At 44.4% G+C, this 27,553-nt stretch overlaps 1 protein-coding gene across 4 annotated transcripts in view; it reads left to right on the forward strand.

Moving 5' to 3' along the window:
• LMF1 (lipase maturation factor 1) overlaps window positions 1-27,553 on the forward strand; it is a 441,609-nt gene that overhangs the window by 45,482 nt on the left and 368,574 nt on the right. For 3 of the 4 annotated variants that reach the window (XM_075899803.2, XM_075899802.2, XM_014569758.4), the window contains exon 3: window positions 9,809-9,819. The exons of the other annotated variant lie outside the window; for it this stretch is intronic. In XM_075899803.2, the coding sequence (XP_075755918.2) occupies window positions 9,809-9,819 (11 nt within the window). The remainder of the gene's footprint in view (window positions 1-9,808; window positions 9,820-27,553) is intronic. 4 annotated transcript variants of the gene reach the window in all.

Here is a 27,553-nt window from a genome sequence, read left to right on the forward strand (position 1 = left end):
GCCATCAGAGATGCTTAGTTTTGAAGTTCTCAAATTGTGGATTTGTATCTCCAGAGATAGCATGCTTGCTAACAGCAAAAATATTTTAAAATAAATACATAATATAGAGAGGTGAGAAATAAAAGACCTCACTCCTATTGTCCCTTTACACATTTGTGTACATGGAGTCAAACCCTGTTTTAGTTAAAAACAAATGTAACAAAAACAAACCCGGTTTAAAAAAAAACTTGAGTGCTTAACTTAGTTCAGAAGTTTATATACAGGCAGTCCCCGGGTTACACGGATCCGACTTACATCAGATCCCTACTTACAAACAGAGTGAGGCAACCCCGCACTAGCTGCGCCCCCTCCCCCAGCAGACCAGGGAGACGCGGAGCGGCTTTTCTCAGTAGACACCTCAGCTTGAGAATAAAGGATTGAGGGAAGTGAGGTGTGGGAGAATAAAACTGAGCTCTGGAGAAATGTTTGGCTAGAGTTTCCCCTACAATATGTACCAGTTCCGACTTACATACAAATTCAACTTAAGAACAAACCTACAGTCCCTATCTTGTACGTAACCCGGGGACTGCCTGTACTTGTTTTGTGTATGTTTGCTGATGAAGAAATACAAATCCAGAATACATAACATTGTTTTAGTTAAATAAAGCAATTTAAATGTCTGTCTGGTGGTGATCTCTTTGTACAGCAGGACAAGAAAATTCTCCAAATATTAATGATTAACCTGTTGAACTAGAGATAGTTTTACAGCTATATCAGAAAACGAATGATTGGTTATTTCATTTACCAAAGGTAATTGAAGCAGATATTTATGAAGTCATTGCGAGGTGAACTAAGCTGCAAAGTTTTCAAAATAAATGTATTAAATGTATAAATGTTTAAAAATGTATAGTGTGTACCTTCTAAAAATGAAACCTACATCTATCTCTGAGAAAATGTGTTCAGGTTATGACAATCAACCAGAATGCACTTTTCTGTGGAAAATCATGATTAAATCGAGTCTTCCTGACTAGTGATTGAAATAGATTTGATCCACCCTGATAGGCAGGTCGGTCTGTTAAAAGCGATAGGACTTGACATAAATCCTGAAGGTTTAAGGAAGACTTTTATTTATAGAGCCCTGCACGGATACATTTGTATCCATATCCGCAGAAATGAGCTATAATGTGGATAAATGCGGCTATAAAGCAGATACCTGCACATTTGCAAGGTTCTAGATACAAAATGTGTATCTGCATCCATATTGACAAAAATGAGCCACAGATAACCTCATCCGCAGCTATGGGTATGCATGGATCTGATGTGGACATCCACGGATTTGCAGGGCTGTATTTCCTTAAGACTAAAACAAGGAACGGAAACCCAGACAAGCAGAAAACATCTGCCACGTAGGGTGTTAATAGGTGGTGCATGTAACTTTCCGATCAGTATTTTCTATATGGAAGCTGAAATCCAGTGCACCTTTCTTCTCTTGTCTACTGTGTGTGTGCACGTGCATAGATCGACACAAAAATACGCCACTGGAACTGACTGTTCCAGGGCTTCAGCTTGTTTGAACTGATGCTTTTTGGTTTTTTCCCCCATCCAATTCCTGTGTTCATTTGTTGTGTGTTTTACCTCTCTCAATAAGCACCAATTTCTCTAAAAGGAGGACAGCCCAGTCAAGCTCCCGGTGACGTCAGTGCCACAGCTCCCATTCATTTTAGTGGGAGTCAGATCCACCCCAGCATGGCAAAAAGTTTGCACGACTTCCTTTCACTTTTCCTCTTTGCTGGCTGCACCGACGGCAAGTTTTCTGCTTTTGATTCATAGTCCAATTTAAAGAGCAGCTTCAAGTGGGATTCCGTGGGCTGCCATTTCAGGGAATAGTCTTGGCACTGGAACAGATTAACCAAAGTCGACTTCCTTGAAGTTGGCTACGTCTGCAGCTGCCTAAGCCAGGTCCCATAACAACGTTTCGCTTTGGAAAGGAGCCCAAACAGCACAGAAGCCTTGGCTTACGCCTGTGTTGAGTTAGGTAATTCATTTTTTTGGGGTGGCTTTTAACCAAACCTTGTAGAATAAAGTGGTCCATCACCGCTATCAAGGACTATGGGAACTGATGGATGTTAGGCTGGGCAGGGAACTTTGTGAAAACCCCTGTCATTTAGCAATTTTATAGGATTGTTCTATTAGGTGGCATTTTTCAGCTTGCCAGAAGGCTTTGGGGAATCCTTCTTTCTAATCCTTTTTAACTCTCCCTCGTCAGTACCTATTCTACCACCACCACGAGAAAGAGAGGAACCAGCTTAATTTCCAAGCCTGCTTTTTAAAATATAGCTGTCCATTTAAATGTGGATGTTGTAATTACAGAGCGAGGCATCCCAGCTTTTAGAGATCTGTGACCACAATAAAATGAATCCAGAAACCAAGACAAGTGGTTTCACTTATTACCATTCGAGCTTGTTTCCTCCCCCACCCTACGACCGCTGTGGAATACTAAGGCTTGGCAGCGACTGAAACCAGCTCTCGAAAATGTGACTTACCCCACGGTTTTGATTTACTGATGCACCCTGAATTAACGAAGAACGGGAGTGGTTCCGTTCTCTCCCTGTGATGGATTGTCGGCTTTTGTGGCTTCCAAGTGTGTTACTTAGGGTTACTTTAATCATGCCTTAATTTTTTTTTTAATATTGCCTAGAGGCCCCACTACGGGAACGGGGCCCCGTTGTGCTTGGTGCTGGACATGGAGTGACGTGAGTCCCTGCCTGAAGGAGCTGACAGTCTGAGTTTGAGAGGAGACAAACAGATGGAGGCAATGCAGGAAGCTCATGCTAACAACGAGGTTGCGATTTAGAGTACAGTAATTATTTGTTTAACACGTGCCCGCTTAACACGTTTTTGCAATAGCACGATTTTTTTTTTAGGGAACATTTTTCCAATAACACGACCTTCCCCGAAATAACACGGCAATAATCAAGTGGCGGACTACTTCGCGTGGCGATATTAGTTGGTGAAAACAGTGGTAGTACACATGAGCGGATGAATACACGTGGTCACAGTGCTCCTCTGCTCACTCACGTGTTTATCTTTGTGTTTTAACAAACCGCGGTGACTTGTGTTGCTAGATATCTAATGTTGACGTTGATGCCCGAGCACCAACCAAAAATTGACTTTGCCACCACCTCTTGGAGGATCTTCTGTGGAGTCCATCCATGAGCCTGCTTTGAGAAACCCTCATGGGGAGCTAGTGGGAGAAGGGAGGGAAGGAATTAGCCACTGGCAATGTTTCTGGAGCCATCTCTGTACCTGATTTCATTTTCACCTCTGAAGCAGGATTTTAAGGCCAAACAAAAACTCTGCAGGAAGGTTTCTCATACATCTGATCCATGAAATTAACCTCCCAATAGCTGCCCTCTCCAGTGAGGCCCTATTTGAAGTTGGGAGATTACTCCCAGGAAATGCTGTGCCGGCCCATCTGCACCCATTCTCAAATATTGAATTCAGGAAGTCTTCTTCCTTCGGTTACGTGTCCAAGTCTAATCCATAGGAGTAGAGAAAACACATTTCCTTTGTTGAGACCTTCTAGGTGGCCATCAATACATACATTCATCAGATTCTGCATACTGGTGTTCTACAAGTCAAGTTATGGTAGGGGAGGTCTAGGTTGGATATTAGGAAAAACTATTTCCCTAGGAGGGTGGTGAAGCACTGGGGTGGGTTACCCAGGGAGGGGGTGGAATCTCCATCCCTAGAGGTTTTTAAGTCTCGGCTTGACAAAGCCCTGGTGGGGTTGATTTAGTTGAGGTTGGTCCTGCCTTGCGCAGGGGGCTGGACTTGATGACCTCGTGAGGTCTCTTCCAGCTCTCTGATTCTCTGATTCTAAGTCTTCTGCATGACTTTATGGGCAGGAGATGGTGCAGGACACGCAATGTACTAGGGATGTTAAATTCAGATTAATTAACGAATCAAATAGTCGTTGGGATTTCCATTGACTATTTGATTAATCTATAAGGACGCCTCTGCCATTGAACTGTAGCAAGAGCCCTACCGGGCTCTTGCTACAGTTGAAAAGCGGAAGCCCCATGGAAAGTGGGGCTTCTGCTTTTGAAATATACAAGAGCCTGGTAGGGAAGCAGAATCAAAAGCAGAATCACGGCTCTTGCCGTTTCCTGATGTGACTCCCCGTCCCCTGCCCCCTCCAAGACGGTGCTGGGGGGAAACGGCTTTTAAGCTGGCTCCCCCCAGCACTGGCTCCTGCTCCCCCCCGGCTTTCTCTTTCTGATAGAGGCGGCAAGCGGGAGGGGGGAAGCGACTAGTCGACTAGTCACTTACATCCCTATGATATACCTTGTTTCGGATGACAGTATTTCAGGGATGATCCTGCTTCTGACCCAAGGAGCACACGGAAAGCCCCAAAGGATGTGTGATAACATTCTTTCCATTCCACTAGTGTCTCTGGAGGATGTCAAACAAAAACTGCCGAAGTTAGACAGTTTAAAATAAGCAGGTGCGGGTAACTTGCACCCAAGAGTTTTACAAGGGCTGGCTGGGGAAACTCATTACTGGTTATTTTCAGTAGGTTCTTGGAGTGCTGAGGAGGTTCCAGAAGACTGGAAGAAAACTAATGTAAGGCAATTTTCTTTTCTAAAAAAGTAAGGAGGAGGACTGGGCCAATTATGGGCCTTTTAGTCTGACATCCGTCCCAGGAAAGCTAATGGAGCAGCTGGTGCAGGACTGGATCAGTAAAGAAGGAAAAGAGATAATGTGATGAAAATCAGCATGAGTGTTGGGAAATACGTTAATTTAATTTGACAGGATTTTTTGGGGGATGAGATTACAAGTTTTGGCCGAGTTTGCAAATCGTCCCTACCAGATTGCATCACCTTCTAAATAGATGGTGAGGGGCTAGTGCTAATCACAGTGAATGGTAACTTGGGTTATACCACATTAAATGCAGAGTACCTTTACAGCATGGAGATTAAGGATGTTACATTTAGATTAATGGGCTAATTGAATAGTCAGTGCAATTTGCATCGATTAGTCAATAAGGGTGCCTCCGCCTTTGAAGTGTAGCAAGAGGCGTTTCACAGCGGCAGTGCCGCATGGAGCCCAGGGCCAGCGGAGGACTCTGACTCTTTTATTCTGAGTCCCCAGCTGGTCCCGGGCTCCATGTGGCGCTGCTGCTTTGAAATGCCGTGTGTAGCCTGGGGCCTGTTGAGGACTGGGCTGCACACGGCGTATCAAAGCGGCAGACCCCGGGCTCCACACGGCGCTGCCGCTTTGAAGCACCCCCTCCTCTTCCCCGGCACTGCCTCTTTCTGATAGAGGCAGCAAGGGAGGGGGGAAGCGATTAGTAGATTAGTGTGTCGACTGGCCGATAAGCAAATGCTTATCGACTAGTCATTCACATTCCTAGCGGAGACAGGTGACTTTTGCTGCACACTCATGTATTTCCTAATAAAATACTTTGGAAACCTCAAATCCATTCCTGAGTCTACACTTCCTTTTATGAAGGTTATCTAGTGCTTCCGTTACTGAAGGTCACCACCATGGGATAGATCTGAATATGGCTGTAGGTTAGTCAGGTTTGTATATTTAAACAAAACCAATTATCGAAAGACGGAGCAATGTCCAATTAGCTATCCATATAATTTGTTTTGTGTGGAAAATGTTGCATTTCCAAGTTCACTGAATTGTAGCAACAACAGATGTATAAATATTGGAATGTTTGGTTTCTTTCATGAATGTTTTCATCTAAGGCAAATTTAATTAAAAACATGTTCATACCCTTTCTGTGTTCCATGAATTTTGAAGTACTCCAGCGTGATTAGCACTATTTTAACTCACGTATTTGCTTAACAATACGTTTTGACTGTATGTTCAATTGTAAAAGTCACAATTTGCCATTTTGCGTTTAAATAGGTAATTCACATGGTGTTGCCTAATGACATAATTCATCCAGTTAGGGAAAAGAAATATAATGTGATTTATGTAATCCATACACCAGGAACTGAAAATAGTATCTTGAGTTTGTGATATTCCCAGTCCTGACAATCTGCAGACCGAAAATGATTCACTGTTGCAATTTGCAAAACCAAACCCACTCTTTTACTTAACTCTCTTTTTTCTGTAATCTGTTTTTATTAAACATTTCTGCCAAATTCTAAGGAGGCAGAAGAAAGCACTATGTAAAAAAGAGTCCTGTGTTGGTAAGGAGGAAATTTTTTCAAAAACCAAAATGGTAGGTAAGCCCCCAGATTCCTGTTCAAAGTCAATGAGCTTTAGGTACCTTCCTGTCGTTTGGGCCTTGACATTTCCATGAGACACCCCGCTGTGTTCATGAACTCATAGTGAGCCATTCGGTTTAGTTTCCTTGGCATTTGCATCACGAGCTTCTTCAGAGAAATAAATTCACAAGTGTTTGCCTGTCATCACATGACAAGTTATGGAGTCTAGATTGATGTAATCAGCAACAGACACACGTCAGAAAACTTAATGTGGTTGAAAAGAATACAATTTTTTATTAATTCCTGATTGTGTGTTTTTTGGAACGGGCCTCGGGGGGTTCTTTACATCTGCCAAGGAAAAAGGAATCGTTCATACAAGTTTATATTTAACTGCACCAAAACTCTGGTGGAGTGCAGTGAAGTAGAGTTGCCCTTACCGACAGATATCTTTTATAAAGAACCACTTTTATTAAGAATGTTAAAACATTGTACTTTTTAAAATAAGGGTGTCTAGGCACCAGTAGCCCTGTGTGAAAATGTTGTTTAAATCTGCAATAAAATGCTTGGGTTGATTGATTTTATAGGCGCTGGAAGCGTGTGTCTGTGTGCACATGAGTGTAGAGTAAACATGTATGCATCAGAGTAGGATGTGGGCCAGTAGCACACAATTTTTTTTTTAACTTTTCTCATTTCATATTTGGTCTTAAAAAAAGCGGTATGTGATACAAGTTGAACCTCACTAGTCCTGAACTCTTTGGTCCAGAAACATCTGTGGTCTGGAATTATTTTAGTGAGCTGGATGTCCACTTTTCTTGGGAAGGGCTAAGTTTCTTTCAGTCCCATAAAATTTGTTTACAACCACCAATCCTAGTTCTCCGCATTCTGTGCTGTTATTTTGCTCTAATTTACTCCTAAATGTCCTCAAAGAGCCAGTCAGCAGTGGAAGTGTTGGTAATGCTGCTAGACGATACTGACCTCCTCTGGTCCGGAAAGTTCTCTGTTTCGGACCAGTCAGGTCCCGAGGGTGCCGGACTAGGGAAGTTCAACCTGTATATTGCATTGTTTTACAAATTAATTGTAAGTCGCCTCGACTATTTTAAATAGAGAGCCGGGGTAACAATATTTTAAATAAATAAAATAAATCCCAGTTTTAATTGTACTTAAATGGGAGTGAAAACCACAGAAGAAACTAGGGATGCTAATGGTTAACTGATTAACTGTTAGGGATTGGAGCAATGCCTCCGCCTCCAGTGGGCGGGGGCTGCTTCAGCCCTAGGGGACCCACTGCGGGGAGGAGTGCTCCAGCCCCACCGCCGCAGCCTCCATTCATGGCAGGGAGACTGCTCCCCCCTGTCCGCAGTCCCCCCCGTCTGCCCTCCTGTTTAGTTGTTTAACCTGTTAAACTTAACATTTAACCAGTTAACCAATTAAACTGGATTTTGCATCCCCAGGAGAAACCATGTTTTATTGCCTCACCCTGAAAGCAGCACTATGATACCGCCAGCATTTACCCACTTTTCTAGTCCAGTTGAGTATGTGTGTGTTATACCTGGGCATTAAGCCTCTCCATTCCAGGAAACAGACTCATGCAAGCCCCCTTGAGCTAGTGTGCTCAGCGTTTTTACTGTCAGAAATTGCAGTTTCACGGGAATCAAAATATTTCATGGGAATGCATTGCTTTTAGGACATTTTGAAGGGGACAAAGTAGAAATGAATGATTGAATTGTTTCAGCTTCTTTGTTTAGTTTTAGTTTTTGTCAAAATGTTTTAGTTTGACTTGAGTATAACCAAAATCATAGTTTTTTAAGATGTGTGCTCGTTAGCAAATAAGTCAAGAATGAGTCAAAAAAAATTGCGGGTGGCTTCTCAAAAGGAAATGTGGAATGGTTTCACGTCATATTGAGTTTGGCATTTTCATTCTTATGGGAAACTTCTTTAATTGTGGCTTTTGTTCCAGTGTGCGTTGAACATCCAATTTGAGATGTTGTAATTGCCTGCGGAAGGGACGCGCCGCTTTCCAATCAGCTCTCGTTAGCACCATTCATATCGCACATCCCATAGCAGCTGGAGTGTTTGAGGAACTCCTGTTGTTTGCTTAAAAAATTCAAATCAACCGAGTACGAAATCCACCTGTGATGAATGGCTATTGGCTTTACATTGATATCCTTTAGACTCTGGAAATGGTTGCTTAGTAAAGCCCCCTGGTACGCTACGCACCTTACAGCTGCAATCGGGCGTGCGGCACCTGATGGCAGCTCTAAGGGGCGCCATGCGACCAGGCGCGCAGTGCCCCTTACAGCTGCCATCAGGTGCCCCCCATAGGTTGGTGCCCCAGGCAGCTTCCCAGCTAGCCTCCCCCGCCCTTAATCTGGCCCTGGGCACTCCTGTAATACAGAGTATCTTTTTTCATCCCAGACCATCTTTGCAGACCTGGGGAACAGTGCAGTATCTCCATTCCCGCCTGTGGCTTGTTCCGCCATTAAACCCAGACAGAAGAGTAATAAATACATTTCATCTTGTCTCATTCTGGAAACCTGCCAACCTTGATAAATTAGCTTCGACAGGATGTACACGTTCCCCACTCGTTAGCAAGACGCCACATTTTTGTGACTAAAAATATTTCGATGGTGCTTTAAATGCGTCTCTTTCTCAGAGAGCACCACAAGGAAGCATTACTGCTATTTCGCGTATGGTAAAACTGAGGCACGGAGGGAATACCCTTGACAAAATCCTGGCTGGGATGATTTAGTTGGGATTGGGCCTGCTTTGAGCAGGGGGTTGGACTTGATGGCCTCCTGAGGTCTCTTCCAACCCTGTGATTCTAGGAAAGGGCATGGAAGTAGGGAGTAGAATTCGGTAGGGACTAGTCTTTCTTTCTTCACTGCAGTGTTACTCTCTGGATGCTCATGCTGGATTCCCTGTACGATAAAAGAAAAGGCAGCTGCCAGTGTGTCCTCTGTAAGGGCCCTGAGATTGTATAATTGTCCTCCCCACCTGCCCAGGCTAAAACAGACTAATTTCCAGACGTGCTGTAAAAGATACCTGTGGGAGAAGGCCTGTGGAGTAGGATGAGGGTGTGTTTCCTAGGTGACGGAGGGGTCGGTGGCTGGCCTGCCAAATTTCAATAGACCTGATTTCAAAGCTGTGGAGGTTTAATTTAATTGCATTCATTTTTATGATTATTTTAGGGAGCATGGAGCCTTGCACAGACATCTTAATTACTTTACACCTAAATAAATAATTGGTGATTGGACGCACAATCAGTATTTATACACATTTCTAGTGTATAAATACTGTATACTAGTATCGGTGGTGTTAGTCTGTATCCATACAAACCACAAGGAGTCCCGTGGCACCTTACAGACTAACTGATTTATTTAGACATAAATTTCCGTGGGCAAAGACCTACTTCTCTAGCCACTGTGAGTAGAAATTCACCATTAGTTTATTTGTTACATTAGGTATTAAATGTTGACATTAGTACAGAGGAATTGCTGTTGACATTTTGAAAATCAGAGTTCATGTGAGAGAAAAATAAATTGAGAGAAAGGTCTATAATACTGATGAGCCTAGATTTTAATTTTTCTCATTTTATTTTGCAGGTATTCCTTCGGTAAGTGAATATAAATCAGAAAAAATATCGGCACTAATTATTTATTGGTTCCTTTTGTGGGTAGGTAGCTTTTAAATTATTCTCTCTCACTCTCTCTCTCTCTCTCTCGCTTCCTTTTTCCAAAAGAATATTATAGTTACGATTATCCCAGTCTTTTATGAAACTTAAAGAAATCTTCTGTATATTCTTTACTTACCTTAAGCAACGGAAAATTGAACTGAACTGATGTCTGTGTTGAAATAGACTGAGTGAAAGATCCTGTATTTGATAAAGAAAGTCTTGTAGGTTGGTCTAATTGTAATTTCTCCTGGACATGTCACATGACCACAGTTGCTATGAGCTCATTTTTTGACCATGACAATGCCTAGGGGTAAATCAGGTCTGAGACGGATAGTAAGACCATGGGCTGGATAATGAATGCGTCTTGGGGAAATTTTGAGACCCAACTCTGCCAGTGACTTGTATGAATCTAGGGAAGCTATTTCTCCTCTGCCTCAGGCCAGGTCTCCATGGGTGAGAAAATTGATCTAAGATACGTGTTTCCAGCGATGACAGTTGCATAGCTGGAGTCGATGTACCTCACACTGATTTTCTGGGGCAGTCCTACAGCGAGAGGTTTATGGGAGAAATGCTCCCGTTAACTTCTCTTACTCCTCGCGACTGTGGTTGACGGAGGGCCACCCTCTGCGTTTGATTTGACTGGTCTTTACTAGACCGGCTAAATTGAATGCCAGAAGATCCATTGCCTCAGCATGGATCTCTGTGGCAGAGAAGACAAGCCCTTTTTCTCTTGCCGTGAAAGGCAAATACTACCTCAGAGAGGTCAGGGGATGGATTAATGTCCATACAGAGCTTTGAACGGACACCTTTTTGAGGGTTAAGTATCCTTACCGAAATACATTATATATGTATGATCAACTACTCCTCAGAACTGACAGAAGACTCCTTTGTCCCCTTTCAGTGCATTGAGTCCTCCTTTACTTGCTCATTAGAGGTTGAACCTCTGTAGTCTGGGACTCTTGGTCCTGACCATGGTTGTTACAGGGCCAGAGAGCCTGTGGGGGAGGAGCTAAGAGCCTGGGGCTGGCATTGCAGCCAGCCTGGAGGCAGGGAGTGGACAGCGTCTGGTGGCCAGGGATGGACCCAGCAGCAGAGCCCTCCCAAGAAAGGGATGCGCGGTGGAAACTGGGGCCAGACCAAGCAACCCAGTCCAGTCGGAGGCACAAAGCCTGCCTGGCACCAGGGCCGACGGCACAGCCCCGCTCGGGGTCCGGGGCCAGGCTGGTGGCCAGGACAGGGGCCAGACCGACCGGCAGAGGAGTCAGGTAGGGGCATGGAGCCTGGAGGTGAGCCAGGCCGACTACTGATGGATCCTGGAAGAACCTGGAATCCATCAGCAGAGGGGCCGGAATTGACCTCCCCAGTCCTGTAAAATCCCTCGTGTGGGACTGTTCAGGAAGATCCAACCAGAATTTTATTTGATTAGAAGAGGGAATGCAACTAGATAAAACTAGAACCAGCCTATGGGACATAAGTAGCCACCATCCGGCATGACAGTCTGGGCTATGGAAAGCTGAAGAATTGGGAAGAAATATTACTTTCTACATCTGTTAGGGTATGTATACACTACCCCTCTAGTTCGAACTAGGGGGGGTAATATAGTCATACGGAGTTGCAAATGAAGCCCGGGATTTGAATTTCCTGGGCTTCATTTGCATAAAGCCGGCCGGCACCATTTTTAAATCCCTGCTCGTTCGAACCTCGTGCCGCGCGGCTACACGCGGCACGAACTAGCTAGTTCGGATTAGGCTTCCTAATCCGAACTAGCTGTACACCTCGTTCCGAACTAATCCGAACTAGCTAGTCCGTGCCGCGTGTAGCCGCGCGGCATGGGGTCCGACCTAGCTGGTATTTAAAAATGGCGCCGGCCGGCTTTATGCAAATGAAGCCCGGGATTTGAATTTCCGTATGACTACATTACCCCCCCTAGTGTAGACATACCCTTATTTACTTGCACGTAAACCTCGCCAGCTCTCTTTTAGATAACTCCTCTCGGTCCAGTTTAAATTTGGATGGTAACAACTGTTTTTCTTATTTAAGATTTGTTAAATACCTGATTACTTCCATAAAGTTACCGAGGACTCCGAGCACAGTTTGAGCTCCTCTTGTCGTCTTCTGTATTTTTACCCGTTTCTTTATTGGTTGTAGCGGAAACTCATTGCTATCAAAAGCGTTGACTGTCTGGATTATCTCCTGCATGGACAAACACCCTGCTCTGGTTAATCAAGTCCTTTGTACGCAGTGGGATCTCTCTTTTCATTTTTGGATAAAATGCTATTTCTGAATAAGATGAATGAGATGTAAATCGTAAGCTACTTTTGTGAGGGCACAGGAAAACCACAATATTTTTGTTATAATATAGTTGAAACAACAACCTTCTGATCCATTTCTTTTGCTGCCGAAATACATTAAAAATTGCTGAGCTTTGAAAGCTGTTCCACATTTTGGTAGCATCTACTTCAAAGAATTAACTTGGAAAATTCCCGGAGTGATCTTTGTAAATGCTGACCATTGCTGTTCTCCTGCAGGAAGTGTGCTGCTTCTTCTCCCTCTTTTTTTTTTTTTGACATCTTAGGATGGATTTTGGTAGCCTCCTTGAAAACTGCAGGCTGTCCCTATGAATTTTAAAGAACTCAAGCCTCTGGCAAGAGTTGGAAACAACCACAAGCTGTTAGGCCAAATAGGATCAACTGGTATTGCCGCAGGTTTTGCTCTTTGCTCTCTTTACGGCTGTCAGGTAACACAGTTATTAAAAACACTCCTCGCTTCAGGCAATGAACTGTGAAATAGACACACTGCCGCCTTCGCAGTGCATGGGCTTGCGTTTTGCTATTTAGTGTTAAAAGGGGAAAGGAATATGTTACCATGCAAACCCCGGACTGCCGCAGCCTGGGAAATTAGCCCTGTTCTGAAACAGGGTGGCGTTTCAGGAATTCTTTGGCCTTTGTTTTTGTTCAGAAGTGATGACTTCAGATTTAAAGGAATTTTAGGGAGTCGGTGGTGGAGGACGGGGACTCTGAAGTCCTTTGCGCCTCAGGTAGCACACTGAAAGGTTCTCCCACACCACCCTGGGAGCGTACCTGAACTCTAAGCTGCTTTCTGGTTCATTTTAACTCTCCGCTGCTGCTCGGCGGTAGATTATTCCGAAGGCTGTTGTGAACAGGCGGGGTCGCTGTTCTGCTCTCAGCCTCCTCCCCATCAAGTTTTGCTACCCTGTTCTGTTCCTTTTTTTGTTTTTTGCTCAACAAGTTTTGCTGCTATTTGGGGGGAGGGGCATGAGGGTTTTTCAAAAATCAAAAAGGTTGGCGTGATGCCAAAAAGTTTGGGAATCACTGATCTACATGTTTTGTTAGTCTCTAAAGTGCTACCAGACCATTTGTTGTTTTTTTCTGAAAAAAATGGGGGTTGTTTAGTCTGCAGAAGAGAAGACTGAGAGAGACTTATCATAGAATACTAGGACTGGAAGGGACCTCGAGAGGTCATCCCCTGCCCTCATGGCAGGACCAAATACTGTCTAGACCATCCCTGATAGACATTTATCTAACCTACTCTTCAATATCTCCACAGATGGAGATTCCACAACCTCCCTGGGCAATTTATTCCAGTGTTTAACCACCCTGAGAGTTAGGAACTTTTTCCTAATGTCCAACCTAAACCTCCCTTGCTGCAGTTTAAGCCCCTTGCTTCTTGTTCTATCCTCAGAGGCCAAGATGGACAAGTTTTCTCCCTCCTCCTTATGACACCCATTTAGATACCATGTCCCCCCTCAGTCTTCTCTTTTCTAAAATAAACAAACCCAATTCCTTCAGACTTCCCTCTTAGGTCATGTTCTCTAGACCTTTAATCATTCTCGTTGCTCTTCTCTGGACCCTCTCCAGTTTCTCCACATTGTTCTTGAAATGCGGTGCCCAGAACTGGACACAATACTCCAATTGAGGCCTAACCAGCGCAGAGTAGAGCGGAAGAATGACTTCTCGTGTCTTGCTCACAACACACCTGTTAATGCATCCCAGAATCGTGTATGCTTTATTTTCAACAGCATCATACTGCTGACTCATATTCAAGTTATGGTCTGTTATAACCCCTAGATTCCTTTCTGCCGTACTCCTTCCCAGACCATCGCTTCCCATTCTGTATGTATGAAACTGATTGTTCCTTCCTATGTGGAGCACTTTTCATTTGTTCTTATTAAACTTCATCCTATTTACCTCAGACCATTTCTCCAATTTGTCCAGGTCATTTTGAATTATGACCCTATCCTGCAGATTAGTCGCAACCCCTCCCAGGTTGGTTTTATCTGCAGTCTTAATAAGCGTACTTTCTATACTAATATCTAAATCATTGATGAAGATATTGTACAGAGCCGGTCCCAAAACAGACCCCTGCGGAACCCCACTTGTTATGCCCTCCCAGCAGGATTGTGAACCATTAATAACTTCTTTCTGAGTACGGTTATCCAGCCAATTATGCACCCACCTTATAGTAGCCCCATCTAAGTTGTATTTACCTAGTTTATTGATAAGAATATCATGTGAGACCGTATCAAACGCCTTACCAAAGTCTAGGTATACCACATCCACCGCTTCTCCCTTATCCACAAGACTCGTTATCCTATCAGATTGGTTTGACATGATTTGTTCTTTACAAATCCACGCTGGCTGTTCTTAACCAATGTTCGCTCTAATCTTTTCCATCCACGTGTGGATTTTTCCATGCGTGGAATAATTGTATGCGCACTGAAGCATGTGTTAATGTGCACCACCAGTAGAAACAAAACTTAGCTGCAGACGCTCTGCAGGGTGTCATTTGAATCTCTCCTGAACAGCTACGCAAAGCACTCCGTTTACAGGGCACACTGGACATAATATTTGCCAAGTTCATAAAAGGGCAACCAAAATGCGGAGGGCAATCAAAATGATTCGGAGGCTGGAGCACGTGACCTATGAGGAGAGGCTGAGGGATTTGGGCTATTTAGTCTGCAGAAGAGAAGAGTGAGGGGGCATTTGAGAGCAGCCTTTAACTTCCTGAGGGGAAGTTCCAAAGAGGCTGGTGAGAGGCTGTTCCCAGTAGTGGCAGATGACAGAACAAGGAGCAATGGTCTCAAGTTGCAGTGGGGGAGGTCCAGGTTGGACATTAGGAAAAACTATTTCCCTAGGAGGGTGGGGAAGCGCTGGGATGGGTTCCCTAGGGAGGTGGTGGAATCTCCATCCCTGGAGGTGTTTAAGTCTCAGCTTGACAAAGCCCTGGCTGGGATGATTGAGTTGAGATTGGTCCTGCCTTGGGCAGGGGGCTGGACTTGATGACCTCCTGAGGTCTCTTCCAGCCCTAGGATTCTATGAAAGAGGAGCGTGGTAAATTGCCCAGACCAATGTTTCCCTGCACTGCCGTTCCCCCAGCTGTGGGAAGGGAGAGCAGCAGTGTGTAGAGTCACTTCCGCCTCCCTCTGCTAGCCTCCGACTCACGGGTGTTCCCGGATCAAGGGCACCCAGATTATGGAGGTTCAGGTGTACTTAGTTCTGCCTCAATGCAGGGGACTAGATTAGATGGCCTCTCCAAGTTCCTTCCAGTCCTACATTTCTATGATTCTCATCACTCGAAATCCCATTACGAGTCTCCTAAACTAATCCCGTACATGGGTGGTTTTTTTTCATTTGGAGTCTGATTTCAGTGGACGAACACAGCGATTTTTTTACCACTGGTGTGTTTATCTCACCTCTGCTCTAAAGTGGACCAATGAAAGAGGTGCCACACTGAGATGCGGGCTCTGTGTAGGCTTTGTTTCATTTGTCTTGCCATCCCAGAAATTGAATCAGCAATTTGATAGGCTAACACATGGCATCATGTTGCTTATTGCTGGGGAAATGCCGGCAGAATGAGAAGTCAGTGGGGTGGGAAAACAGTCACCAATAGAGGAAGGTTGGAAGCCTCCAGTGGATTTGTAAAGGACGTCTCCCTGCAGACCACAGTAGGGATGTTAAATATCGGTTAATTGAATAGTCGAGTAACCTCATGAATTCTTTTCGGTTAGTTGACCATTCTATAGTTCCCGGCAGCCAGTGCGCTCCGGCCTCACTCCTGAGGAGCCCCCTGCCACTCCGCACTGGAGTTTAAAAACCAGCTCCCTTCGTGGACCTGTCGCCCTGTGCTGCTGCCTCTGGTAAAGAGGCAGCAGTGTGGGGTGGCAGCAGCCCCGTCTGGGGGTGGGTCTGAGCTACCGGACCCATCACAAGCCAGGACGGAGCCGGGCTGCTGGCCAGCCTGCTAAAAAATTTACTGGCAGGTGGGGGAGGGAAATGTGTGTTGTCTATAGCATTAACCTATAAGCTTTTGCTCCTCCGTTAATTGGCTAATCGACTACACTAATACATAGGTCAGGAAGATGCCATTTTTTGGGGGGAGGGTGGATAGCTTCCATGCAAACCTATCTCCATGTAATAAGATACCTTTTTGGAGTAGCATTTTTGCTTTTTTTGCAAGGAACACTTGGAGCTGTCGAAGGCAAAAAAGCAGATATTTGTCTTTCAGGAATTGTGTGCAGTTATCAACGTGGCCCTTAATTGATAGACCGGGGCGGGGGAGACGACCAATTTATCTGGTTTGATTCTTGATGCAGAAAGAACTCCGAATTTAAAGCCAAAATAAATGGTTCCTTGGAGAGAGTTCAGAGTCTAGTTTTCACAATCCCTGTAAGTGACCTGTACAGTTGACGTTGAATATGTATTATTAGGGTATGAATTTTCAGTTTTGCAGAAAACCTTAGTAAATTCTGGTGGAGAGGGCAGACCATTAGAACTTCATTGTATTTACTCTTCAGTTTGCATTTCTTCTTACCTTCCTTGCAAACGCAGCATTGCAATTGAATAAGGCCTGCTCCAGATGTTATGTTCTATCTCGGCAGACTTGTTATTTCATCTTTTCAGATGAAGTGTTTGATTAAAGGAGGAGGAATAAAAAGTTGAGAGCCATAATTCTCCACTCCTGGTAAAATCCTCACTTGTGCTTAACTTCAATGCAAATTGTTCTGAGAGGAGGAATTTCTTTTAAAAGGTCTTCAGGGATCTTGAATTTTAGATTTGCATTGACATAAAATGAAATGTTAAAGTGCATGGGTAGAGTTTTGGATGTTCCTGTGCTGGATTAAGGCACATTTCCTTTGGGAGTGTTTCTGCAGAAAGAGTCGGAATATTCTATCTGCATAAGAGAGCCAAGTTTATTTCTTATTTGTCCTCCAGTATCCATTAGCGTTGTTGTGGGCATGGAAGAAAGAATGTGGTTAAGTTGCAGGCATGAGGGAGAAGCCATATCAGCCTTATTCCAAAGCGTAAACTGAAATGCAGCACAGCTGTAAGCCATTTTAATTAAAACGGGAGGTGGGCCTCGACTGGAATAGTTGCATCTGGACCCCAGCTTGCCCAACGCTGGTTTGGGTGCAACTCTGATTAAAACAGTCTATTTTGGATGCTGTGTTCAAACCCAGAGTGGTAGAGTGAGAGGATGCACCAAAGGGAGAAGTTGAGTCTATGGGTAAAGAGCGCAGAAGAATTACAGTAGCGTACAGTAGCACTTGTTACAGCAGTAGCTTACTGTGACCCTCAGTGTATCTGAGGCATACTGTGGTGGAGAGGAGATGAAAGATTTTTTTATTTTTTTTTAGTTCTGTGGAATTTGCTCTCTGTTTGCAGATATGCAGAGTCTAGTTCCAGTCTGCAAGAACTGTAGCAAATCTCTGCAAATACCTATTTTGTCCCTCATATGGTGATAGATTTCTGGTTTTTGGGAGGTGGCTGCATGCTGATAATTCCTTTTCCGGGCTGACATTGTGATCTGGCGTTCCTTTTTCTCGTGTAAGAGTGGGAAACTTTTCCCTCTGCCTTATTAAATCTATTTTTCAAGCTGTCACTTAACCAGGTCTAGTGACAGAGTCGGATGTTTATGTGGCCCCGGACACTTGAACTCTGGTGTTTTCAATCACAACAGCACCTCTTGCCAGCCGTTGTGAATTAAATACTCCTCGTGACCTCTTCCCCTCACCGCTCTTAAATTCATGCTTTAAAAACAGCTTAATGAGGGGTTTACTGGCCCAATTGGAAGTTTTTATTAAAACCTATTAGTGCACTAGAGTAGCCTGCCTGAAGGAAACGATTAGCCCAAAGCAAGTAAACTCAAACTGGCCCCTAGCCACACCAGGTTTTCTCTAAACTGTTTCCAGACCCATGTTAACCCTCACACTGCAGCTTGCATGGTATTCATATCCTCTGGTTTAATTTATGGCTTGTCTGATTCACCCTCCCCCCCCCCACACACACTCTCGCCCCCCCTTTCCCCCCCCATTCACAAAAACATTTTGTTTTAATTTAATTATGCTCTCAGTAAGGGGCCACTTCCCTTTATCTAGGTCTGACTTCTCTGAGAGCCTCAACCGTGTTGAAGTAGCCCTCAGAATTCTCCACCGACCCCAGCCAGAGACGAGCTTATGGGCTGGTTGGTCCTTTGGAGGCCAGATAGATGAGGTACAGAAATGTTCAACTTGCGGCCTTTGGTTCCAAATCTCCTCACAGATTTTCACAGGGAGTGTGGCAAAGCGTGGGCGGTTTCATACAAGGCGGCGAGGCGTGGCTGCGTGTGGTCTGGTGGAAAGGAGATAGGCCTGGCCATTGGAAGATGTGGCTTCTCAGCTTTGTACTGCCGCTGACCTGCTGTCTGACCTCTCGCAAGGCACATAGGCTACGTCTCGACAACGAAGAGAAGTCGGAAGAAGATACACGAATTGCAAACCACGATGTGCGTCTCTTTTTCTGCTTTTCTTTCAAAAGAGGCTTTTCCGAAATCTGGCATGTCTACACGGTGCCAGATTTCGCAAAGACCTGTTCTTTCGAGCCATCCCGTCTTCCTCGTGAAATGAGGTGTACCGGTAGTTCGGAATAGGCACCCTAGTCCGAACTACCTAGTTCGAGCCCCGTGTAGCCGCGCTGCACGGGGTTCGAAGCAGCGGGGATTTAAAAATGGCGGCTCCCCGCTTATGCAAATGAAGCCCGGGAAATTCAGATCCTGGGCTTCATTTGCAAGTGCGGTATGCCTACATTACCCCGCTAGTTCGAACTTGCGGGGTAGTGTAGACATACCCCTAGACAGGACAGTCCTTTCTTGTGTGTTTGTTCAGCCCCTCACCTGGCTGAGATCTCTAAGCAGAACTGCAATATACATGTTTAATTATAAATGTGTCACCTCCACGTATTCTAAATTTCATTTTAGTTTGTGGGAGTCCTTTGGAACTCCATCTTCTTTAGTCACTAATGAGGCTGTTCCAGTGCCCCTTGAATCGTTGCTGTGTATGTCAGATGTTTTCGTGAACCTTTTTATTGTTAGACTATAAATGGAGAAGAAAACCTGAAGATGCACAAGTACTTGGGTTTAGAAGGTCAGGTATTAAACTGGTAAGATGCCAGCATCTCCTCCCTAAAGCCAGCATGTAGAAATCATTTTGAAAACTAGGTGGTTGACAGTCCCTTAAATGAGTAAGATTCGTGGCCTGGAATGCCATACCACAATATATACGCCCCTGGCGCTGTGACGTCCACTCCAATTCATCTGATGAAGTGGGTTTTACCCACGAAATCTCATGCCCTAATAAATCTGTTAGTCTCCAAAGTGCCACGGGTCTCCTCATTATGTTTTGCAGATGCAGACTAACAGGCTGCCCCTATGAGCGTATTCAGCGTTGACATTGTGAACCTCCATGCAGTTTCACAAACAAAACCAAAAAAAGCCCCTGTCCAATTCGACCCCAGTAATTTCCTATGAGATATAGCAGAGCCTTCTTTGTTCTTGCTAACAAAACGGGCGCACCAAACATGCTGGGTATCTTTTAAAGAGAATACTCTGGGAAAAATCTGCCATTAAAGTTATTACTGTAAAGTAGTGTCTTTGATTGCAGCAATTATGCAAATGAATGTAAGGGATAAAATACATCTTAGCAAGGGCTGATGCAAATGGCGATGCTAGAATGAGCGCATAACTTTTTTGAAACAGATCATTTTCTTGCAAGTAATTTTCTGCAGCGGTTTGCCAAGTCAATCTGTGCAACCAGTGTTTGGCCCGGGATGCTATTTGATTGTGTCTTGGTATAGAAATATTAGTATGTGGAGCCAGTCATCTGGTCTGTCAGAAAATGTTTTCTCTAAGTTATGAAGTTCTCTAAGGCTTTGTTCATTCGTATGTCCAGGCTTTAAGAGAATAACCAAAGCGTTTTCCCACACTGACTTTTATAGATTGCGTCACAGTCCAGTAGCTACCGGTTGTGGCGCTCTGCTTCTTCCATTCTTTGGGCTGCTGTTACTTACCTGGGTTTCTTTCAGTGTGTAGGAATGATCCTTCATTCCTCATAGAGTTCCTTCCTTCTCCCTTAAAAGCGCTTTGAGCCGAGCAGATTGTGAACCAGAAATTAGGAAATAGCTGTATTTAGGGATCTGAATGTGCAGTTGTGTACACAGTTAACCGATGAGCCTGGAGTGGGAGAGGCGGGAGCCAGCTTTTAAGCTGGCTTCCCGTGTGTGCTGGCTCCCGTGAAGCTGTCCACTCCCTCCCCTCCCACGCTGCTGCTTCTGATACAGAGGCAGCAGGTGGGAGCCGGTGCTCGTGGGGAGTTTATGCGGCTGGAGCTACTTTTAAGCTCCCTGTGAGCATAGAGTCCTGCCTCCCTGCCCTGCTGCCTCCGCCTCTAGTTACACGTTCAGCGGTTACACGCTTACAAAAATATATGCATTTTAACATCCCTCGTTGCATTGTGGGAGCCCCCGTAGCATGCTGAGGATTGCCCACACCCAACAAAAACATACTTCCGGTCCCAAAGAGCTTGCGGATTTAGGACGTTTGGGTATTATAAGTGCTCTCGTTCCTTTTACAAACTCTGAGAAAAGTCATTCTGATGATAGTACAGGAAAGGATTCTAGATAGGGATGTAAAAACCACCCACCACCCAGAAGAGTTAACCGATTAAACGATTTGTTTAATCAGCCCTGCTGTCTGAGCTGCCATGGGTAGGGGTCGGCTTCAGCTAACTGGTTAGCTGGTAAATATGACGGTAAAGCATTATATCTTTGGGTCGCTGTTGCTTCCCTGAGTTTCGTTTTGAGTGTATTACTTCAGTCCTCAGGCACAGTTCCTTCCTTCTCCCTGGAAGGTTACCCGGGTAGCCTTTAACATCCCTAATTCTAGACTAGAGTCATTAACTATGGTGATAACAAGGGGTATATGGTAGCACGAGGATCTTCACAGTGCAGTACAGTTATCAACTTGATTGAGCCTTGCAACTCCCTGGGTAAATATTTTTACTCCCATTTTAGAGCGACTAAAATGAGGCCAAGAAGATAAATGACTTTCCCAAATTTCCTACAAATCATCATAAAATCAGAGGGTTGGAAGACACCTCGGGGGTCATGGAGTCCAACCCTCCTCATCAGTGTTGAGAATCATAGAACACTAGAACTGGAAGGGACCTCGAGAGGTCATCAAGTCCAGTCTCCTGCCCCACTGCAGGACCCAGTACCGTCTAGACCATCCCGGATAGATGTCTATCCAACCTGTTCTTAAATATCTCCACTGATGGAGATACCACAACCTCCCTAGGCAACTTATTCCAGTGTTTAACCACCTTGACAGTTACGAAGTTTTTCCTGATGTCCAACCTAAACCTCCCTTGCTGTCATTTAAGCCCATTGCTTCTTGTCCTAGCATCAGAGGCCAAGGAGAACAATTTTTCTCCCTCCTCCTTTTGACACCCTTTTAGATACCTGAAAACTGCTAGCATGTCCCCTTTTAGTCTTCTGCTTCCCAAACTAAACAAGCCCAATTCTTTCAGTCTTCCTTCATAGGTCTTCTTCCTTCAGTCTTCCTTTATAGAATGAAGGGGTCAGTTGTGCTCTGCTACACGAGTACATCCTACTCCAGAGGTGGAGCCCATGTGTGCTTGCACACACCTGCCTGTACATCTCGCCTGCTTCAGAGGAGCTCTGAGATTGGGTCAATCCACCATTTTGAGACCCTGGTATATAAAGGTGCCATAGAAATGTGAAATGGATATTGGTAATATCTTCATGAAGGTAACTGCTTTGTACGGTTGAAAACTATATATAATCCTGCCCCCCCCCCCCCCCAACCAAACAACCTCTCCCACTTGCAAGTTCTGCAGTTGCAGCACTAAAGAAAAGACTTCCCAAAAGGCCTTGGAGCTTCTAGGATTTAGCAGGCATGCGTATTAGGGATGTGAATGGTTAACTGGTTACTGGTAAAGGCTTACCAGGAACTGTTAACCAGTGCCTGACCTTGCTGGAGCAACCCCCTGCCTGGCCAGACCTGCCGTGCCATGCCACGGGTAGGGAACTGCTCCAGTGGTCCCTGCCCACGCTGTGATGTGGTGGGCTGGTTAACTGGTTAAACATGTAATTTAACCAGTTACCGTTTTAAATGGGATTTTACAGCTCTAATGCATATCTGGCGAAGGAACAATGGAGAGCCATGGGCTATTTTGAGGGCACTGGTATCTTTGTAATTGGCATGGATTCTTTTGGGGATCTGAGTATCCCTGTTAGCCAGAGTTGGACTATGCAGACAGAACTCGTATAACCGGAGTTGAAATAAGACTTCAGCGCTTATCACACATACACTAACCGTTTGCTGCTCTTGTGTGCTTTGTAAAGCCAGCCCTCGCCCTTCTGATTTGGCAGTTTGGAATCCACGACTCAAGGTTGTGAGCTTAATTGGATCTGTATTTTTAATCTTCGGATCATTCTGAGGGTTAGTGAAGCTGTTCAATTCTGGCATCCTGTTAAAGAGAGAGAGGGAAAAAAACACTAGGATTGAGATGTAATGCCACCGCAGTTTAAAAATGTTAATAATGTAATACAACTGGAATTTTAACAGAGAAGTGTAGGTATGGACCAGCACTCCTGATCACAATGCACCCGAATTTTAGGACGTTCCGATTTACATCCAAACGTCCCAGTTGGACTCAGTTCAGTTTATCTGTGGATTAGAACCTTCTGTGCCAAAGGATTTGGAAGCTTTCTTCAGACTATGGGCAGGGATGGCTTTTGCTCACCTGCATAATACAGTCGCCTTTTGGGTGCAGGTTAACAGCTATTTAACAATGATGTGGAGAACACATGGGAGTTACAGGGCAGGGAATGTTGAACATCAGAATCATTTGTGTGTGGGGGGGTGATTATTGAGAGATAGATTGTAATTACCTAAATGGAGTGTGGCTAGGACAATGGGATTAACTCCCCTCTCCTTTCAAAAAGTGACACGGGCAGTTTCATGGTGTCAAGTCGTCAGGAGCTCCGTCTGATGTATCTTTCAGCAAGGCAGGGTGGCCGAGTGGTCTAAGGTGCTAGATTCAAGATGCTGTTTTTCCCTCAATTGGGTGTTCTGGGAGGTGTGGGTTCAAATCACACCCCTGACATGCACAGCCTTTGGTTTTAATGGTTTAGGGAGGTTGTGGAATCTCCAACACTGGAGATATTTAAGAGCATCTTAGACAGGCATCTGTCAGGGATGGTCTAGAACTCTAGAAGGTACTTGGTCCTGCCGCTAAGGGAGGGGCCTGGTCTTGATGGCCTTTCAAGGTCCCTTCCAGTTCTAGTGTTCTATGATTCTTTGAAAGTAGCACCTCCAGCAACGTAGCGCCTCCTTAACACTGTACGTTCCTGGTTCCCTATTGACTCAAAGGGAAAAGTGCTCTTGCGGAATTAGCAGCCCCACTCTCTGCTGCAGATAGGCATTTCTCAAAGGTACACCATGCGAACAATTCTGATCCTGTGTTGCTTGTGAGCTAGGAAGGAATCCCAGCACTAGGTTGTAGGCCTGCGGCACATGCTGATCAATGTCAGTTCAACCTGCTCCCTCTTTAGCTGCCTAATTATCAACTGTGTTAAGTCACAGATCTCTACTTCTGTAACAGCGGGACTACATGTGTAGGGAAGACTAATTACTTAGCCCTTGTCTACACTAAAAAGAAGATTGTTGCTGCTGCTATCAATCTTCCAGAGTTTGATTTAGTGAGTCTAGTTAAGACTTGCTAAATCAAACTCAGAGATGCATCCCTTCTGGTGACCAGTACTCCTGTTCTTGTGAGGAGTAAGGGAAGCTGATGGGAGCATTTGCTTTCGTCGGCCTTCTGCTGTGGGGATGCTGCCAAGCTCGGCTTAAGGAGAGCCACGTCCACATACGTATTGTACATAGCTAGAGTTGCATACTGTAAGCCGAGCTGCCAGGTCTAGTGTAGTTCAGTTTCCAGAGTAAATGGGTGCTATCTACCAACGTGGCCATGTATACATGCAGCTTAGTCACTTCCCTTTACTCTCCCACAGTTGTTGCCCTTAAATAGGGATGATTGGCACGTACGTGCCATGGGCTATTTTTAAACTTTGCATATTCCCACTGCATCAAAGAATCCTGTTTCCAAGTGTGAATGTTAAGAAGCGTTCTGAGGTTTTGTGGCTCTGCCTCAGTTTGTCACCCAAACTAAAGGGTTGCAGCGTCTTTTGGGGGAGCCTTTTCCATCTGCTTGGAGCACTCCTGGGTCTATTGCAATGTCAAAAGATTCTCAATCACGCTGATGTAAATCAGTCTGTTCCTGGGATGCTCTGCATTTTTTTGTTTTGTAGCATTTGCTGGCCCATACGTACCAAAGAATAGGCATATACCCTAGCTTGCGATAGTAAAATCCAGGCCTGTTCCACGTACCCAGTTATACCCCCTAACAAAAGAATCTATTCTACTAATGGCCTAAGAATGACCGTCCAAAAGGCAATCCTAAGACTGTCGTGCACTTGAGAAGTGGAAGATGAGAGATGTTTTTCTAAGCGGAGTTAGCTGAATTGGGGAGGATCCAGGGAAAACAACGGAGTGGATCAGTGACAGTGCCAGCGTGGGGGAAACTGACATTTCTCAGCACAGGGCTGTTTCAATGCATTGTGATCCCGCCAGGATGGAGGGAAGATGAGAGATGAGTTGGGTTGTCTTCCGGCCCCACTTGGATCAAAAGTGCAGCTTTGTCATGGCAGAGTGATTTGAAAAATAAAACAGTTAAATTAACCTTGACATGAAGAATAACCTCTGAAGACTCAAAAATCTGAAAGACGGCCAAGGAACTGCTGGCATGTTCATTCTTCCGTTAATTTCACTGTGAGTTCCAGCAGGCCTCTGATTTTGCCATGTCTGATTAACCATTCACATACCCTTCTTTTGACCTGGCAGAGCTCCACCTAAATGCTTTCTGGCTCTCATTTCTGGAGGATGATAGAGCCTGAGCATCACTTGTCCTGGTACTGTGAACATTCAAAAGACCAGCATTTGTGGTGGTTAAAATTTGTTTGTGGCTGACCATCCCCTGGTAAGCTTCTAGAATAAGGAGTAATGGCATTAATGTGTGTTAGACCTTGTCTACTCCAAACCCTCCCGTTGATCTACCCCATGCAACTTCAGCTATGCAAATAGGTGCCAAGGTCTGTGGGGTCTGCTCTCTTGTTGACTGTGGCTATTCTTCTCGTCCTGGTGGAGGACTGGACATGCTCGGAGATCGATTTATTGGGTCTGAGCAGACATGATAAATCAAACGCCAATGGATCGATTGCCACAGAATCAATCCAAGACGTAGTGGAGAGAAAGCTTCAGTCTTGAATTTTCAGAGAGGCCAAAGAGAGTTACATACCAGTAACTTAACTTTATTTACAAGTTTGATTCCCATCAGAGAGGAATGAATAAAGACAGTGGCTGGCTTGCACAATACCTTCCACATTCTAATCACTTAACCAGCCAACCAATGGGTACTTATAGAGGTGCAAATTGTTCTTATCAGCTTCTTGTAACTTGAACAATCTAATTCACTAATTTTTCCTCTTTTTTTTCCTTTCCCCCTTCTTCCCCTCCCCCCTGCCTTCCCTTATTTATTCTTGGATCTGGACTTTTAATATTCCAGTCATCTAAAGAAGTGGGTTGTGCCTACGAAAGCTCATGATACCATCTACATGTTTTGTTAGTCTTTAAGGTGCTGCTAGACTATCTGTTGTTTTTTAAGTTTTTCTATGTACTAACTCGGCTACCTCTCTAAAGCTACTGAAACTCAGTTAATTTCTTTATGCTTTCCTTGGATTGAATTGCATTTGGAGGCTTTGAGATGTTAAGGATCAAATTTGCTATTGCATGGTTCTGATGCTTTCACGCTAGAAGTATTGAATGCATGAAAAAGGCACCCTCGTTGTACCAAATTAAGATCTTGGAATACCCTGTACTTGTTCTAAAAAGCCCTTCCAACGCTTTTCTTATGGAAAAAAAAGTGAATAAACTTCAGCAAAATGACTGTAAAGCATGACACCTGGAAATACAAATGTGGAAGAACCGCTAAGAATTAATCGTCCTAGCAGACATGACATTTCAAAAGGAAGATTGAGTGCTGGCCATTTCAGCTGGTGTTAGCTTTAGCAGTATGGTTATCTGACTAAGCACCGTCAACCAGGAATAACAGAATGACTGAAGAGCCGAATGTTACGGTCCTGTTTTAGGAGACACACTCTAGATGCAAAGTGGCTGAAATGTTCTCTTTAGCCCTCTTCTATTGTTGTGCAAAAAAATCTAGTGTAAAAAGCATGGTGCAAATGGAGAGTTAAAGTCTTTTGGTTGGGGTGGTCCAAGCTGCAGATCAGTTCCATTTCCCATAGGCATTCTGCAAGCAGCAACTGTAATGTTTTGCTTGCGGTTGTTGATGGTGTCTTTATCCAGTGATTGATGTTGGCATGTCTGCTTTCTCCTGAAGCTTGCAAGTTTAAGCATCATTCTAAGCAAGAGTTTACAGAGGGCGCTCATTCTCTAAGGCCCTTTTTTAAAATCCCAGCATTAATGATTACTTTCTGCATGATGACAATTTTGCATTAAAGAGTTTGCTGCATTCTCCAAACAATTCCTTGGAGAAGCCGCCATGTTCTCTTAATAGTTCAGAAATGTGTGTGTTAGTCTGGTGAAATAATTGTCTCATAAGGCTCTTTTCCCTTTTTAAGCTGGGTGAAACCACAGTATGAAACCAGGCTCTTCTCAGTAATATATAGGAAATAGAGAGAAGCCAAGTTCGTATTTCATGTCAGTCAAAAGAGATGTCAGAATTTCAAAGTAAATACCATTATGCAATATCCAGTGCTGAAATCTTTTCTTTTATCGCTCAGCTACCAGGCCTGGATTCTCAAAAGTTGGTGCTTTATTTGAAGTTCTTTTTTGGTGCCAAGATGGTCTGTCTGTCTCGGAATCTCCAAATGAAAACCGCAAATGTGGGGATTTGCCAGTGGCTATTATACAGTCAATGCAGGTCTGTAGCCAGGTGTACGGTGCAGGATAACATGAGATTGTGAATGGAAGTTAACAGGAAGGACTGCAATGCCACTTCTTTATCGCTTAAAGAGAATGAAGATGTTGTGTGTCTTCTCTCAGTGGGGAACCATAACCCCAAGGAAAGTGCCCAATTCCCTGGTGGGTGGGTGTGTTTGACTCCCTTCCTAGATATCTGACATCTCATTTGACTGACATGAGTCAAAATGGCTTCTACCTATTTCCTATCTGTCTATCTAAAATCAAGATTCAGTCAGATAAGAGTCATAGGCCACATCTCCACTTGCTGCGCTAGAGATCA

Source organism: Pelodiscus sinensis, chromosome 15, assembly GCF_052426305.1.
Source record: "Pelodiscus sinensis isolate ZL-2025 chromosome 15, ASM5242630v1, whole genome shotgun sequence".
Classification (NCBI taxonomy): Eukaryota; Metazoa; Chordata; order Testudines; family Trionychidae; genus Pelodiscus; species Pelodiscus sinensis.